At 41.2% G+C, this 18,225-nt stretch overlaps 2 protein-coding genes across 2 annotated transcripts in view; one reads left to right on the top strand and one right to left on the bottom strand.

Annotated features, from left to right (window-relative positions):
• trappc12 (trafficking protein particle complex subunit 12) overlaps positions 1-17,441 on the bottom strand; it is a 31,976-nt gene extending 14,535 nt beyond the window's left edge. Inside the window, exons 1-3 of the mRNA XM_086049707.1 lie at positions 17,376-17,441; positions 15,625-16,915; positions 13,897-14,013 (exon numbers count right to left, since the gene is read on the bottom strand). Coding sequence (XP_085905833.1) covers positions 13,897-14,013; positions 15,625-16,899 — 1,392 coding nt within the window. The 5' untranslated portion in view covers positions 16,900-16,915; positions 17,376-17,441. The remainder of the gene's footprint in view (positions 1-13,896; positions 14,014-15,624; positions 16,916-17,375) is intronic.
• A 141-nt stretch (positions 17,442-17,582) lies between these two features.
• eipr1 (EARP complex and GARP complex interacting protein 1) overlaps positions 17,583-18,225 on the top strand; it is a 49,372-nt gene continuing 48,729 nt past the window's right edge. The window contains exons 1-2 of the mRNA XM_086050416.1: positions 17,583-17,737; positions 17,943-18,026. Of these exons, the coding sequence (XP_085906542.1) occupies positions 17,696-17,737; positions 17,943-18,026 (126 nt within the window). The 5' untranslated portion in view covers positions 17,583-17,695. The remainder of the gene's footprint in view (positions 17,738-17,942; positions 18,027-18,225) is intronic.

Raw genomic sequence — 18,225 nt, 5'->3', positions numbered from 1 at the left:
GTGTGAAGTAAACTTGGCCAACCATCTTTTGAGTAATCCTAACTACTTTAAGCATACTTTCATTAGTTTTTATGATGCAAGATTAGTCCCAAAACAACGTGCCTAACAACAAAAATGAATATGTTCGACAATCTCAGGTAATCTTTGACGAGTGACGTCATTTGAAGGGATCGAGTCGCCAGTCACCCGTTGTACCACATTGTTTACTGTCATATGTTTGCTGCTCTTTGCCATTCTGATCGCGTGTTTCAGCGAAATGCCTCGGCGCTGTGTGGCGATGCGTTGTTCACCGTTGTTTCAGTGGCCAAAAGGTAAGAATAGGGCACGTAAATGGACCAATTTTGTTCTTGCAACGCGAATGAATTTCATGCCGGCGTTACGGTTCAACTGGCTTCCACATTAACTGGGCAATGCCAGTCCAGTAATTTTGTTTTTGCTGTCTGCAGATTCGTCACAAGCAACGTTGAAACAGTTCAACTGCATACCTGTTCAATTATGCAATAAACACTTGAAACAAAACGTCTCGTTTACAACTCCTGAGTGGCTGCAAGAAATCGTAAACATGGTAAAAAATAAGAATATAAAGGCAGAGAGCGGTATTTGAACCCGTGACACAAAGGAGAAAAAAGCCGCGGCGCAAACGCTCTCCCCACTACACTATGAGCTGGCATGAATGTTGGTGAATGAACATGCCACGCCCTCTTGGAAATGTATTAAATATACCTCGTAGTGCCTACTAGTACCATTACAATGTGACAAGAAATAACTAATTTGAAAATGTGGGACACCAACCCACTATGACGTGTGCACTCAGTGCTATCAGAATAAATGGACTAAATAATTTATCTCATCATGTGTAATTTACATCACGGGGCACAGCATTGAATTTCAGACAATACCGCTAGGCTAATAACCGCAGCCAATACCTTACCATCCTTCCAATCTGAGTCTCGTCTCCACTCCATGTACGGTTGTTCGGGCACAACATTTTCCTCATCCTGAGCATCTGGCTCATATATGTATGGTCCAGCATACATCATGCCAACAACCTCCTCTTCCTCCAACTCATCAAACACATAGATGGCCTCAGATAAGTTTAAAATATTGCTTTCCGAGTCGATTTCTGACTGGCTTTGTACATTTTCCATGTTTCGTACTGCCGTTGTTGTCTTGACGTGACGTTACACTTCCGGGTTGTCGCTCACCATGATCTCACCTCGGAAAAACGATTACTTTGTCGAAAATACCAAATAAAATGATTTTTTGTATGCTTTATTTTTTGGTATGTTTAATTACTTTACATAGACTTTATTTGGCATTTTCTGAAATTACTTCACACTTGAGCTTTAAGTAGACTTTATATTGGTCCGCTTTCATATCTTTATTTCCTTATTTTGTGCATGTGCAATGACAATTCAGATCCATTCCATTATCCTCACAAGGGTCGCGGATATGCATATAAATGTAATTCTATAGCATGGCATTTTCTTCTATGTAAACTTAATTACACAATCGATACAATAATTATGCCTCTTTTTTAGTTGAATACGAAAGACCGTGATGGTGATTGGCTCTTAAAAAAGCTAACATAACTGATGGTGATTAATAATGAAACTAGGCTTAAAGAGAAATTCAACACGAACATTTTCTTTACAATCATATATTCTATGCAGCCCCACAAGCCTAAACACAGCATCCTGATTGATTTTGTGTTTGTGGAAGATGAGTTAAAGTAGTAAAATCAACCCGTTTTTGTCCATGTCACGGGGCGGCCATTTTGCCACTTGCTGTCAACTGAAAATGACATCACAGTTGCTCAGGGCTCAGGTAACAACCAATCAGGCTCAGCTTCAGAAAATTGGCGAGCCGACTGAATTTAACACGTTTTAGTAAACCTGAGTTTAATAGGTTTTCCCCATCTATGTGGACCTATGTTTTGGCCTTTGAGGGGTGTGCTAGCTCCCTTCCCAGCAAGAAAGCAATAGTTCAAACAATTACTTTCACAAGCCTCCATAAACTGTCTGTGGTGACTTGCATCAAATGACCAATATGCGTTTTCCTATCACAGCGCTATGCCATGTGCTTGAGTCAACCTGGTATGTACCATGTATGGCATGCAACCAAAATAGGCATATCACACACACAATTCTGAATTCTTGTTGCACAATTAAAAGAAATGAAGCTTCTTAAGTGTGCTCAATGTCACATGTTTAGTGTGCTTTTTACTTGGATGAGTTGGGGTGGAGGATGGGAGGGGTGGGGGTTGCCGCATTACAATACTTTATGAACAAACGAACGCCCACATATCTTCCCAGCAGACAGAAAGCCTCCAGGCAGCCCAAACTTAAAAAGACTTTCTCCACTCAGCTTTGGTTAATACAGAGCTCCCATGCAACTTCAATAAAGATCCAGCATTAAACAAAGAGGGGAAAAAAACATTAGGATATGACACACTCGAAGGCCAGTGATTGCAACTGAGGCCATCTTCGCTTTGAAGCCTGTGTAGTTGGTGTACAGACACTTGAACAGAGGGGACAGAACATTGCCCTCAAGCCGGGGGAGGGTTCCCTACTTTACCGATATGAACTTCACACATCAGCCATGGTTCCTCCTACCGGCAATGGCTGGACTTTTCCAACAGTACCGCAGAGAGACGCTGAGACACAAAACTGCTGTAATATATTATGAAAAGTAGCTTGTGGCTTTTAAGAGAACTCTACATAACACTCCCATAGATGGTTCAGCACAGAGTCCAAGTTGTAAGTGGCACTCCTCTGGGCAATATGAACCCCTGATTGATTAGTGGGCTGTTAGATGGTTTTAATAGTGTGGTTGTCAACAATAACAGTTTGGCCCACTTTTTTGCCTCCGAGACTTAGTGAGAGGACTACTAAAGATGGCATTAAAGCCACTAGTCCTCATCCACATCCAGCACATACTGTTTTCCAATGTTGCAAAAAAGATGATGAAAGCTTCTTTGTACTAAAAAGTGTTTTTCTATTCTCCGTTATCATTGTGTTTTTTTTTTTTAAAGAAGTAAAACAAGAATGCCTTTTGTGTTATTTTTTAATGTGAGTTTGACGTGATTGGACCTGATTCACAAAACATACCATTATACCTCTAATAGCCAGCTACTCTAAGGACTGCCGCACAACAAGCGATCACAAACTTGGTCAGTGACGCTCAACCTGTGCATTGTAACAGAAAAACAGCACCCCCTGGTGTTCTTACTGGGGGAACTTTTTGAGGCTCCACAATAACTGTACGGCAGAAGATGGGTTTACAAGGAGCCTAGTATTCTGATTAGAATGAGACTGAATGACCAAACTGAATCAAAACACTCCATATAATGTTGATTCTCAGAAAGGATGGTCCGGGAGTGTGACATGAGAGACCACAGATGAACTTGTTCAAAACCAGATAAAAATGATACAGTATCTGGCATCTGCTTTAAATCAGACCTTCCTGCAATGTGTGTATGACTAAATATAGTTCACTCAGTCCTTTGTTCGCAAGAGATTGTTGAATGTCGTTGCCGACTCCATTGTTTCATTTTGGAGCACTTGGTACGTGGACACCAAGCACTGAGCACTCAAAACAAATGAATTATTTTTACACTTAAAGCGGAAGTCAACCCAAACATATTTTTTTCCAGAATATGTTCTATGCAAGCCCACTAGTTGAAACAGCGCATTCTGATAAATATAGCGTTTGTGGAAGAAGTGTTAATCCACTCGTTTTTAGCCATCTCTGGGGGCGGCCATCTTGTCTTCTGTCGACTGAAAATGACATCACAACTGCTCACAACGACCAATCACGGCTCAGATTGAGAAAACAGGTCAGCTGTGATTGGTCGTTGTGAGCAGTTGTGATGTCATTTTCTGTCGACAGAAGACAAGATGGCCGCCCCCAGAGATGGCTAAAACCGAGTGCATTTTGCTGCTTAAGTTATTTTCCACAAACACAAAATTAATCAGGATGCCATGTTTCAACTAGTGGGCCTGCTGGGGATATATTGAAAAAAATATGTTTGGGTTGATTTCCGCTTTAAATAGCTTCACTACCTTCATACAAAGATATCCATCCATCATTTATCTATACCGCTTATTCTCACAAGGGTCGCGGGCATTCTGGAGCCTATCCCAGCTGTCATCGGGCAGTCGGCAGGGGACACCCCGATTGGTTGCCAGCCAATTGCAGGGCACACAGGGACAAACAAGCATCCGCACTCATAATCACACTTAGGGGCAATTTAGAGTGTCATATCAACCTACCATGCATGTTTTTGGAATGTGAAGCCGGAGTACCCAGAGAAAACCCACGCAGGCACGGGGAGAACATGCAAACTCTACACAGGAAGGCCGGGTCGGGGGTCGAACCCGCGACCTCCGCACTGTGAGGCGGACGTGCTAACCAGTCGACCACCGTGCCGCCTTACAAAGATATTCAGAATTCAAATTCATTTGAAAAACTGGTACAAATGACCAATGTACATACAAAATTAACTCAGAATGCTGAACAGAGATGGGCATTTTACTAAAATTTCCACCTGTAGGTACGCTTCCGCCGTCCGTTTATACGCCTTTTTGTCCGGCCGGATTAAATAGTAATCACCTATAGGCGGGTCGACCTATCATTTTTAACAGACTTCCGGTCGCGTTCAGTTTACCAATAGCACCCTCAATAGCAAGTCTCACCGTGGCATGGAAGCCTTACCGCGGCCAGACTAAATGGGTCTCCTTTTAGGACCCGGAAGCTGTCAAAAAGTCTAGGCTGTGGTGAACGGTAAACGGAAGCCTCGCCGTGGCCATTGAAGCCTCACCGCGAAAATAGACGATTACAAAGACGGAAAAAATGGGCTTTCGACTACGTCTAGTCAGTCTATTTTTTTTACGTTTCCCGTCTTTCGTTTATCGCCTACTAAATGGGGGTCCATCATAGGTGGATACGCAGACCGGTCCGCCAGATAGGCAGAATGCCCCGCTCTGATGGTGAACAATATCCGTCTTGTTACACCGTTAACTTTGAAGGCAGCGTTCGTTTTGCAAAATACGTAATGCGTGCGGCTGAACTGTGCGCCTTTCAAATCCTGCTGACTTACGTTCAAGAATACACTAAAGAATTAGTGTGTGCAACTAGCGTGAAATGATTTATCTATCTATTTAATTGAAAGTGTGTTACCAATAAAACTGAACCCCACTCTTGACAGGTAGCTCACTTGGTCATCGTAGAGTTAAAAAAACATTTTTTTTTAAATGTTCACATCGTATTTTGCAGTGAATGGGTTCGGTTCAAATTATTAAAGTCGTTCCGGTGGAAGTATACATTACACAACAGCAGTAAATCATCTGTCGTACCAAGTGGACATAGAAAGAAACACACCTAATGTCATTTTTTTCTGGTGATGTATTATTATCACATTATGTACAGCGTGGGATTCAATTAAATGGTAGTATGTTGCATTGACATTCTGCTAGTTTATTGGTAACAACTGTTTATAAAACGGATGTATTTTAAGTAGGGATGCTCCGATCGATCGGACACCGATCACGATCAATTGATTTTCGTGAAAAATTCCGTGATCTGAATATTTGCTCAAAGCCTTTTATTGCCGATCAAAAGACCGATCACCCGCAGCTCATGCTGCACAGTCTACAGCCATGAGAGACCAGCCTGTGTGCAGAGTTGTGCCACCGCTCCCTGATGCAGTGCTGTTACAGCACAGCATAAGTGACATTATTGCCACAGGACGATGCATTGTGGATCATATTTTTAAAATATACAGATAATCCATGTGATCGGAATCGATATCGGTTGATCTCACTCATGAGTGATTGGTATCAGTATCGGTGTCATAAAACCCTGTTCGGAACATCCCTCATTTAAGGGTACAAAAGGCTCTTAATTCCATGGGAGTGCTGGTATGTCACGAAGAGGAAGTGGTCGCGATGGCCATTTTCCACCACTCAAAATACATTCACACACAAATGACATCACAAATCTAAGTTTGAACATCCAGCTGGACCATAAATTCTCAGAACCACCCATAAACACACCAGTGCAGTGTAAACAGTGCAATTCTGAATGGATCATCTGATCAGCAAGCTCTTCAGAAGCCTGATAACGATCCTGATTATTATTATTATTATTATTATTATATAAACTCCATCAGTGACTAATACACTTGCATGTGCATGTATTTTTGCACCCAATTTAAACATTTCTCCTCATTAGTAGTGGTTAGTTCCATACAGGCCCACTAGTTGAAACACGGCATTCTGATAAATATTGCATTTGTGGAATGTTTTTCGCCATCTCTGGGGGCGGCCATTTTGTCACTTCTGTCGACTGAAAATAAAATCAGTTGCTCGGAGCTCACATAACAGCCAATCACAGCTTACCTGTTTTCTGAAGCTGAGCCGTGATTGGTGGTTACCTGAGCCCTGAGCATTTGTGATGTCATTTTCAGTCAACAGAAATGACAAAATGGCCGCCCCCTGAGATGGATATAAATGTGTGGATTTTGCTGCTTAACTCATATTCCACAAATACAATATTAATCAGAATGCCGTGTTTCAACTAGTGGGCCTGCATAAAACATCCTTGAAAAAAATATGTTTGGGTTGACTTCCATTTTAATTTAAAGATCATACGTACAGCAATTTGGAACAAAGTGCATTTCCACAAGTAAAGTTCTTAAAGAAGTGAACAAAGTTTAGTGCAACCAAAATACCCCCTGAAATTTGCCTTATTGCTTACATTTTAGAATATTTACAGCCCTCCGCCAAACACACACAAGTGCACTGTTTGTTGCATTGCTTGTCATTTCTTGACATCTCTGCTGCAGGCCAATGCAACTTTCTGACTCACTGTAGCGCGCCATTATTTTTGCCCTAGGCTTTCATAAGCCACCTACACCCATCGCAGACAGTGACTGGCACACATGATGCACACACAGTTAGTAACAGTATGTACATCCTGTATAGTGTATTGTTTGTGTGCTCGCGTTTGTGTTGTGTGTCTGTGTGTGTGCATTTGATAGCCCAGTCCAGAAGGCCTGTAAAATATGCACAGCAGTCCTATGCATAATACATGGCTACAGCAGGAGAAAAGAACTTGTGAGGCGAGTGGATTCCCACCTCTCCATCTCTCCCCTTCCTTCCTCCACTCTGCTTACTGCTTTCTCTATTACTTGTTCATTGAACACGTTTTGAATAACAACTGTCTCTCAGGGTCCTTTACAGGTCAGACAGTATGATGGTAAAAGTGCTTGATAGCTAGAGTTGGGGACAAAATCAAAGGAATGGGATGTGATATATATTTGGCAGCAGAATGAGGGACATATGTAATGAAAAAAGGCAAGCTATTTAGTTTTCTTCATTCAGCTGAAAGGAAGAGTCTCATTGAAATCAGCCTGACTGTAGTTACTGGCTTAACATACTTTTATTTTGATAGCAGGGATGGGCAACTTGCTGGTGGGGGGTGCACAATTTTTCATCAGTGTTACACAGGGCACAAAGGACCATGCACTTCCTAGGCAGATGTATGACAAAAATACAATTTTAAATATAGACAAAATACGTGCATACGTGCCGTTAATACATTTCATTTTTTATAGTATTTTTTCTCAATGCAATAGATCCACGAGCCTAACTCAACAACAAAGGGTTTTAAGTAGAGATAGACCGATATGTGTTTTTCAGGACCGATCCCGAACCCGATTATTAGCGCTCAAGGAGGCCGATCATCGATATTTGGAGCCAATATTCATTTTCAGTAAACAGGAAAATATTGGTGTCTTAACTTTGCTGAAATGACTTTAAGCGTATGTTTATTGAACAATTTTTCAGATTTGCATAATGTTGATTTTTTTTAATCAACATTTTTGACAATATACCTCTTTGTTGTAAAATTCTAATAAAGTTCAGGGAGATCCCAACGTCATCAGCATGTTTTAAATTAAATGTTAATGGAAATCTTGAGCAATAGCTCCCTATAGTTTTCTACAATAAATAAAGTTGACCAAAATTTCAAAATGACAGAAATGTTATAAATAAAGGTGTCAAATGTTCCCAGGGTCAGTAAAATCTATTATAAAGTTAACTTAAAATTTAAATAAACAGTTCGCTGAAGTTAACACAGTTTTAAATTGATATATTATAAGCCATTAGATTTTTTAAAAAAGGCCGATACCGATATTTGTCAAAATACCGACTATCATCTATCCCTAGTTTGACGCCAACAATACAATAACCAAAGCTGGGTATTTGTCAATGCTTTAGTCCACATATGTAAAAGTCAAAGTCAAGAAGGTTTTCTACGGCCCCTGGGATGATATTGCGTTATTATTAGATCCGGCCCGCAGACCGCAGAAAGCCGGTGTGGGTAGCAGATGTGATCGGGTCCTTCGCGCCTGCCGATGACGTCACACTTTAAGATACTATTGTAGCGTCTTCCAAGAACACAGACGTAGTTTAATTATCACGTTTTTATCAGTGCAACAGGCTACTGTGGGCCGCAGCCGACAACAATACAGTACGACAACCGTTCAGTCAAAAAAGTGCAACGGCTCTCCTCTTCATCCTCCGCTCCTCTCACTTGCACCCCCCCCCCATTCAACGAGCCGCGCGATGGATTCATCAACCTCGGAAACAACACATCCCGGCAAAACGCGTATTCAGCACAACACAGATAACCCAATTCGTTACACTATTTCTGTAATATATTTCTTTGCATCTATGTTTGTCACTCCTCGGCGGTTGTGTTTGCTAAATAAAAAATAAAATATAATAACGAACATTATCGCTACTTTTGCGAGGATCGTCCTTCGGTCGTCTACGTGCCGACTGAAGACTTCACGTCACTCATCGTGGCTTTCAGAATCAGATTGTGGTGAAAAGTTATTCGGAGTAAAACACGCTTTATTAAGAAATACTTCATGTTAGAAAGCCCACGTTGTTTTACTATTAGTAATTGTTGGCATTGGATAAATTCATTGAGTTTCGACGTAGTACTGAGATGTCCCACACTGTGAGCTGGCATTGAACGCTCCTCGAGCGCTAAGCGTTGATAGTGTGACTTTTTTTTTTGTCTTTCCTCCTTTGACACAGCTTGTAGTTTGTTCGTGCCAGCAAACTCAGTAGTTGCAGATTGCCCGTGTTTCACCACATTTGTTGTTGTGTGTAAATGTTAAAAGGTGGGTTTAATCATTTAAGTTCGTGTCAGGTAACTGCTGTACATAATAGCCTAGATATGTTCTCGTGAGTTATGTCACGTTGATGAACACTAGTTAGTTATTTTGGCTCATATGCTAACTATTCTAGTGATGAAACGTGTGAATGTGTATTGTATGTATTGTTTGGCTGATTAATTTAACACAGTGAATTGTAATGTTTAGGCATATTGTTAACAAATGGATATGCATTGGATGATGTTGCTAGGTTATTCTTTGTCTGTGTTATTGCAGAGCACAATAAATAGACGTGTCAAGTGGAATACGGGCCTGTGTTCTCTGACAGGAGCAACCACATTCATACCTTGCCACTCTAAAATGGGGTCAGCTGGAGACATCATCCCAATCATATGATCCTCTCCGTTTTACTTCACATTATGTGCAGTTCATACAATCTTGCAGTCCGAGTCAACCAGATTGTTTCCAGTTTGGCAGGAGCAACGCAAATGTTCCGCTGATCTTGTTTCACAAGATGGGCAGCGGCTTCTTCTCGGGTCATAAGGGGAAGTGACATACGAGCTGCCTCGCAAAAGTAGCAGTAATGTACGATATTTTATTTTTTATTTAATAACTCCGAACATAAAAACACAACAACCAGGGGGGTGACGAACATAGAGGCAAATAAATATATTACAGAAATATAAAGCGTGACATCAGTAGGCGCGAAGGACCCGATCCAATCTGGACATTTTAAAACACTTCAATGATCATTCTATCAGTCCGGCAATCGGCTTGTAGCTAATTTTTTTATTTGGCCCTCCGTCCGTTTGACTTTGACACACCTGCTTTATTCCGTCTATGAATTTGCGTCTATATTTCAGATCCGCATGTTCAATCCGAGCCAACCAAACGGCGTCGAGAACGGACTTTACCAGTCAAACGCAGGTGCCCCACTCCTGACTCGCAGCCAAACAAATAAAAAATAAAACAGTGTTGTATACCTTTCGGTCCCACAGATGCAATGACATGTGGCCCATTTTGGTTTTATTTCACCGATCACCACACAGTGCGTGTGAGTGCATGTCTGTTGTTTTTATTTGGTATTTGTTCTTTATTTGGCGGTATGTCTGCTTGTGCGGCGCCTGCATGTGATGTAAAAATGATGTTCTCGATGCCAATTTGCCATTGCCGACAAGGGATGGACTGGGACCACGTGGGTCGGCCGGATATACAGACTAGAAGTTATAAATGGTTAGACAATGCCCAGTTCTGAAAATAGCCACATACTGTATTTTTTTTTATACAGTACAGAGAGCTCTCTTGCATGGACAATACCATTCAAGCACGGCACAAAAGTGCTGAACAGCAAACCAACATTCAGTGCAAAAACGCATTTAGTTCTTTTTTTCCCCCCACAAAAATCGCCACATTCAAAATGTGTATATTATTGAGGCACAATATTTTTCCTGCCTATCATTCCAAATCTGCAAAACATGTTTAGGCCTACTCACGGTGTAGTATAGGGCATTATGAGACCAAGTGAAAGCTCAACTAAGTCCTGTCTGCCATCTAGTGGTGAATTGTGGCATTACAACTTAAAACTACAGTCGGCCTCTGCATATTCACAGTTCGGCACCTGCGGGTTTGCTATTCACAGCTTCTTATGTATTTATTTATTCTATATATTTTCACATTTGGGATTTCCCCCATTTTTTCCTGGACTTTTTCCCCCCATTTGCCCCAGTCTTGAATGGAAAACTTATATTGAATCAGCATTTTTAACATTTTTTAATGGTGCTACAGTTCTTTTCACATGCTAAACAATCAAGAGGCTCATTTATGAGTTCTTGAGGGCTAACAAGCTTGATGCCGCCAATGTGTTCGCCCGCACTTGGTTGTTCACGTTCACGAGAACAAAGGGAGGTCCCATTTCACAGAAGGGTTGGTGTCAGGAGCGGATAACTGGATTATTTGGTGGAAGAATCATTAGGATAATCAAATGTAAAATGATTCGATGGTGACAGCCCTGATTGAAAGTGGATGTGGAAGTTGTGGAGTCTTACGAGTACATTAGGCTGCAGCTGGACAATAAACTAGAGTGGTCTGTGAACATGAACCAGTTCTACAGGAAGTGGCAGTCTTCCTGAAAAGACTGGCATTACTGCTGTGGTGTGTTGGAGGGGCTGCACTAAAGAAGAGAGACACACATGGCTAAACAAGATCATCAGGAATCCATGTTCAGAGGTCAGGGCACACCTGCACTGCGTAGAAGCTGCAGTGGAGCAGAGGGTTCTGACTTAACTACAGCCCATCCTCAACAATGCCACTCATCTGCAGCACATTGCCATCACCCGGCAGACGAGCACTTCTAGTGATTGACTACTGCCACAAAAATTGACAACTCCGAAAAATGATTTGTCCTCCAAGCCATTAGACGCCATTACACCACCATAGGCAAAGGGGGAGGTAGGTGACATGTTTGAAAACCACACATCATCCACACAGCTTCTGTTTGCTTGTCTTGCCTTTATATGTATTGCTGTGCAGCACCTTATTCGCTGCACAGCACATGTCCATCCATCCGACCCATCTATTTCCAACACCACTTATTCTGTTCAGTGGGGGTGTAGCAAAAAACGGTTTGAACTGGAAAATCGCATTTAGATTCAAAAGATGCAAGTGCATCAAATCGAACCAAATCGTTCCGCTTTGAAATATACAAATACGTATTGAATTGTATTATATTGGAGGGATATGTTAGAAGGAAAAGACACATTTACAGTCCTGACAAGTTCATTCAAAAGGGCAACAAAAAAGTATTTGCATCATGTCCCCTTGAACTAAGCCGTACCATATTGAATTGAATTGTAATCCCACTGAGTCGAACCAAATAAAATCGAAAATCGAACGTCCTTTAATTGTTTTGCACACCACATATCGAAAACTGCATCGAATCGTCTTTTGAGGAGAGATGCATCCCCATACTGTTCAGGGTCGTGGGGCACATTACTTACTTTGGGCGAACAGCGCACTACACTGTGAACTGGTCATGAGCAGGTTTGGGGATGATCAAAATACAAGTACCGGATTTATGTGATCAGGATACAAAGAATATACAACTGTATTCTGTTACAGTTACAGAAAAAACATGTAATCAGATTACAGGTACATTTATTTAAAATCTGGTTTACTCTGCAGAGTAATATTTTTAATGCGGGGAGAGAGACAGCGCAGTCAGTCCTCAATCATCCTCTCTTAACTTGTTGGACGAGCAAGGTTCCCCGGATTTCAGTGGAAAACTGGTCACAATGGTGGTCCCAAGTATAGGTTTTTGTTGGCCAGCAATTAAATGAGGCCGGTCACTAGATGGATACATGTTGATCTTAGCGTGGAATGGATGGGGAGTGTTTTGAATTGTGTTCACTGCAAGATTTATTCATTCATTTTATATACCATTTACCGGAGCTGGGCATTTCGTGCGAGGGACAGAACGGTTCGTCCGACCGGCCCATTTTGTGGACGGTTGGACGTAGGACAAGAACTCTTAAAAAGGATGGACTAAGCAAGGACGGAGGTAGGTTTCTGTCCGTCCCTCTAATCGTCCCTAACCGGATCAAGTCCCGGCTGACATGTTGTGTTGGGTTCTTTTAAAAAGCATGCCTGCTTTGCTTAAGCCTGCACAAACTACAAAGTGCTATTTTTCATGTGCGTTCCCGCTCTGCAGTATTGTTCTCACAGGCATAGTCTGCCCTCAAGTGGATGCCCAGTTCACTGATGAGGGGAAAAAAAAAACTGAAAGCTATGACCTGGAAGTGGAAGACGTTCATTCTAAAGTAACGTTGCTTTATTTTGCAATCATTATTTTTATTGCAAAATAACGCAATAAAAAGTGAAAATGTGCAATAAAACCCAATAGTATTGTGTTATGACGCAATCTTAAATATTCTCGTGATGTCCCCTGGCTTGCTCTGCGACATCATCGTCGTCGTTATCATCATCACATCCAACCATCCATCCATCCCTGCAGCATGGTGAACAAGTCTGCTTCAGTTTATGTGCTTTGGATTTGAATTGCAGGTGCTCAGGCTTCCTCCGGCATTCCAAAACCAAAACCATATCAAACATCCTTATGGCAGAAAAGGCCCAACATGTCAAATAAACATATCATTTAGATTTTTTGTTTTAGTTTGAATTTGTAACATATTTGGTATTGGAGTCATCCAAATGTAACTAAAAGTATTCAAGTTACATTTATATGATGGTACTTGGATTAAGTTACTAACCACATGGTAACTATTAACTGTATCGCAATACATTTTTAAAAGTAACCCTCCCAACACTATTCGCCAGTCAGTTGCAGGGCACATATAGAGATGAACAATCGTTAACACTCACAATCACACCATGACTTAGTGAGAACTGAACTCATGCTGCTTGCACACAAGTCAGGCGAGTGTACCACTGTCCACTACAACATCAGTAACCACAGCACAAAACTCAAATCTAATCCACAATCAATATTTTCACCCTGCTTTTACTGTCTGTTGCTTTAAGTGTCAAAAAAACTCTACAATTCATAACAGCATTCCTCAAAAGGAAAATGAGGCTAATTTGTCGGAGGCAAATGTCAGTGGGTGATCTTCCCATATCTTATGTCATGTCCTTATTCAGAAACGCTAAGTGGTTGACTAGCAATGTACCTGCAAATTTACAAACAAACTTACAATGAGCTGTTTGAGGCCCGAGAAGGACTGTTCCACAGAATTGGCGGTGAGAACTTGACGCTTCATGGCCGCCTGCTCCCCCAAGAATCGAAGCATTAAATCTTTTACAGCATCACCCTGTGACAAAATGCACATCATAGTGACATCTTACGCAAAAGTTGTAACAAAACTATTATAACTTATTGCATATCATTGTTGGTTTGTATTCCAAATCAAGTTAATGTGCCAAGGGACCCTTGTTGCAAATTATTAGTTATACATTGGCTCAGTGATATTTTAGAATAACACAAATATAATATTGAAGTTAGAAAAAGTCTGAACAGGTACTGCCTGTTTATCAACAAATTAATAATAATAATGAATCAGATTTAAATTACTCCATTCAAGCAACGATAGAGAGACCTAGTAAGCATCTAGTGCTGCAACAACAAACCGATATCGATTAAAAAAATTATATTTAAAACTGTCGGTGGCAAATTTCACTACGGATTTGTTGTGCTTCGAGATTATTAATGTCACTCACTGGCTGCGTCACACTTTTATTACGTCAATCGCGCTACATCAGACATCACTGAGCGCACATGAGTTGAGCGGGTGTTACACACTGTAATACAGAAGCCCGGCAATGGAGCAAGTCACTACAGAATGTCAGAACACTGACAAAGGGTGGACAAGAAGCCAATGCTAATCGCTAAGCTAATGTTTTGGTCGCCAAACACCAGAAAAAGTGCTTCAGTGAACAGTACAACATTTAGTTTCAAAAAATAATTATAACTCTGAAATTATTTAAGAGCTCTTGGATGTTCACGAACCATCTGGTTTGAGCACTCTTGTCAAATTGAAATAATGTCCTAAAAAACAAACTGAAACATTTTTCTATACAATTCATTGATTAAATGTTTTTTTTTTTTTAAATCAACAGATTAATCGATTATTGAAATAATCATTATTTGTAGCCCTGTATTTGCTAATTGCATTTTACAATTAACTTGTTGGTAGGGGTGCATATCTCTTTTGCTAGGAATCGCCCCATATTACTCGTCCAATACTAACTATTATAAAGAGGAGGCAATGATGTGAATTTCTTTTTCTTTTTTTCTTTTTTTTAAGTAATTTTGATTAATATTTATTTTGTGGAATATGAATTACGAAGCAAAAGCCAAATGTTTTTAGCCATCTCAGGGGGCTGCCATTGTGTCACTTCTGTCGACTGAAAATGACATCACGGTTGCTCAGGGCTCAGGTCAGGACCAATCACAGCTCACTGGTTTTCTGAAGCCCTGAGGGTGTGTGATGTCATTTTCAGTCGACAGAAGTGAAAAAATGGCAGCCCCCTGAGATGGCTAAAAACAGGTGGATTTGGCTGCTTAACTCAGATTCCACAAACGCAATATTTAGAATAACCATGTTTCAATTCATATTCCTCAGGGCTCAGATAATGACCAATCATGGCACAGCTTCAGAAAACCGGTGAGTTGTGATTGGTTGTTATCTGAGCCCTGAGCAACTGTGATGTCATTTTAAGTCGACAAAAGTGACAAAATGGCCGTCCCGAGAGATGGCTAAAAACAGGTGGATTTTGTTGCTTCATTCAAATTGCACAAACGCAATATTTATCAGAATGCCTTGTTTCAACTGGAGGGCGTGCATAGAACATATCCTCGAAAAATATATGTTTGGGTTTACTTCCTCTTTAAAGAAAAAGTACTTTCATGTAAATTGTCTTACCTGAAGGTTGTCAAACTTTAGACCCGGCATGGTGAGTCTGTTACTTTCTGCATATGCTGGGCTATACTGCTGTATGGCCATGGAGAGCAATGACTTCCTCGTCTCCTCAGATGGCAGCCATGCATCATGACGTCTGTCCACCTCGCTCAGGCTCAGCGCCGTTGCAAATGCATCGTCACTTCCTGAGAACACAGCCTGAAGCTGGTTGAAAGGCTGCGGTTGAGTCACTGGAGCTGAGGCGGGGGAGTGACTTGGAGATGGTAATATTTGGGATGGAGGAAGCTGAGGCTTGGTTGTGAATTTAGGAGGGGCAGAACTATGTCCTGAATGAGGCGTGGGATCATCAGTGGTGGCGCAGGAGGAGGCGGTAAGAGAAAGCTGGTGGGGTTTGGGGGCTATTGGTGTTGCAGTTGGGCCTGGCGGGACCTCTGCATTGGGGTTGGACACTGAGATGAAGGAGGAGGGGGCCATGAAGGAATCAAAAAAGTCAGAGGCCGGATTGGCCTGCCCATTGTCAGTGAAGAATTTGCTGAGGCTAGGACTGGGCTGGCATACGAGTGGAATGGTCAACTTGCTGGGCGTTACCGCTTCATCACTTCCCCCTCCACTCCCCATACTAAAACTGGGGGACTTGATGAGGGTGGGCTGGAAACCGTCAGGTATCAGTGAATTTGGCTGCTTACTCTGGCTGAATATAGTGCACACAGGCACAGGCTCATCTTTGACATTTGACCCTTTTTCAAGCACTGGTTCCTGACTTTTAAGTCCAGCTGGACTGTTTGTATCAGCGTGAGATGAATGGGCATGCTGTCTTTCATTCTTTGTCTCCTCTTTTTTCTCTGAATATTCTTTCTGCTGCACATCTGAAACTTCAGTCTCAGTCATAATCTGTATACAGTCGGTTTGTCCCTCAGTGTCACATGATGCGTATCTTTCATTCACCTCGTCAACACCACCATCGAGGAATGAATCAATTGGAGCAACATCATCCTCCTCACTGTTATTAGGTGAATCTGAGATGATGACACTCTCCATCATTTGGTCATTGAGCTTGTCCATCAGGCTTTCTGATGGTGAAGCACTGCTGTCTCCTTGGGGTGTTGCAAAGTCTCCCCCAAGGTCGATGCTTTCCCCCTGTGGCAGGATATTATTTCTGGTAGGCGTCTGAGTGCTAGTTGACTCTGGAGGGTCTGGGGATGGAGTCTCATGGGTGACATCCTGTACCGTGATGTCCAAAGTGACGGGCCGCTGGGCAGGAGCCTCCTCACTATCCATTTACTGCTTTTCAAATCTTAAACAATAATGAAAGAAATATGTAAGAATTAAAATAAACAGATACTGGAAATTTTTATTTTAAAAATCGAATACAAATTAGAATGACCACAAATTACGGACATTCAAATGAGGGTTAGCGCGGTAAAGGAGTTGTACTCCCAGTAAGAAATGTACAAGATTATCTTTACAATAAAATGAAGAATGTATCCGACACCTAAAGTGAACATGCACAGTCCTTCTAGTGCAAATAACGTGAGCGTAATCTAAGAGTCCCTAATGCAGTGACGTAATTTAGCTATTTTGCTAACGCTTCCTCTACCGGTAAGCGACGCAGCTGGTAGCAAGCACTAAATGCTTCAAGAATATATTCACAAGCGGTTATAAAGACATAAAATAGTCCAAAATGCTCAATGTAGAATTGTAATAACAGACGTCAACCGGTACACCGTAAATAAAACACATATACAAATTCTTACCTCTCACAGGTTCGACCATACAACAATAATGCGCACGCGCGGTTTCCAATGCTACCCGGAAGTTTTGTGTACGGCACATCGAAGTTGCCAAATTTCATGCGAACGACGGATGTAGTATTCTTGGATGCATTTACGTACCTTTTGAAACGTATTCAACTTTGAACACCCATAGTTACGCAATCTATTGCGGAAATTAGTTCATTTCATTTTTACAATCGCATAAATGGTAGACACATTCTAACCAAACTGCTCTGATTAAGTGTCCATCGTGTATTTATAAAATATAATTTCAACGTACCCAGTTCAACACTACACTTAAAATGGAAGACGACGCACCCGTTATTTATGGTCTAGAATTCCAGGTTTGCATCTTACGGTGATATTACTGTTGTGTTTACCTTGCTAAACTGACTTTTTTATGTTCCATTTTATTTGCACACTTTTTGCAATTTGGTTATACAGTGCATGTGTATGTTTTTTTTCCGATGTCTTCGGTTTGCTGTCATGTTATTGAAATGTATCTAAAGTCTGTTCTTTTGCATGTTGCATCTGTGAATGGTTTTGCAGGCACGATCACTGACTGCGCAGACAGCTGAAACTGATGCAATTCGTTTTCTTGTGGGCACACAGTCTCTAAAGTTTGACAACCAGGTGAGACAACAGACGTGTTAAAGTCAGACAGTAATTTAAAAAGGGAAATTGCAAATTGTACCTATGTACAGTCATACAACCATGACATATGTTTAGAAGACCATTGGAAGAGAGTAAAAAGAGTGTAAAATAAATAAATAAGATTAAAATGATAACATGTTTATATTTGCATTTACAGTTTCGTACTGTGGAAGTGTAG

The sequence above is a fragment of the Filicampus tigris genome, chromosome 13 (genome assembly GCF_054856515.1).
Source record: "Filicampus tigris isolate MCC_2025a chromosome 13, RoL_Ftig_1.0, whole genome shotgun sequence".
Classification (NCBI taxonomy): domain Eukaryota; kingdom Metazoa; phylum Chordata; class Actinopteri; order Syngnathiformes; family Syngnathidae; genus Filicampus; species Filicampus tigris.
Note: the sequence above shows the minus strand (reverse complement) of the source record. Positions and strands in the feature narration are given on the sequence as shown.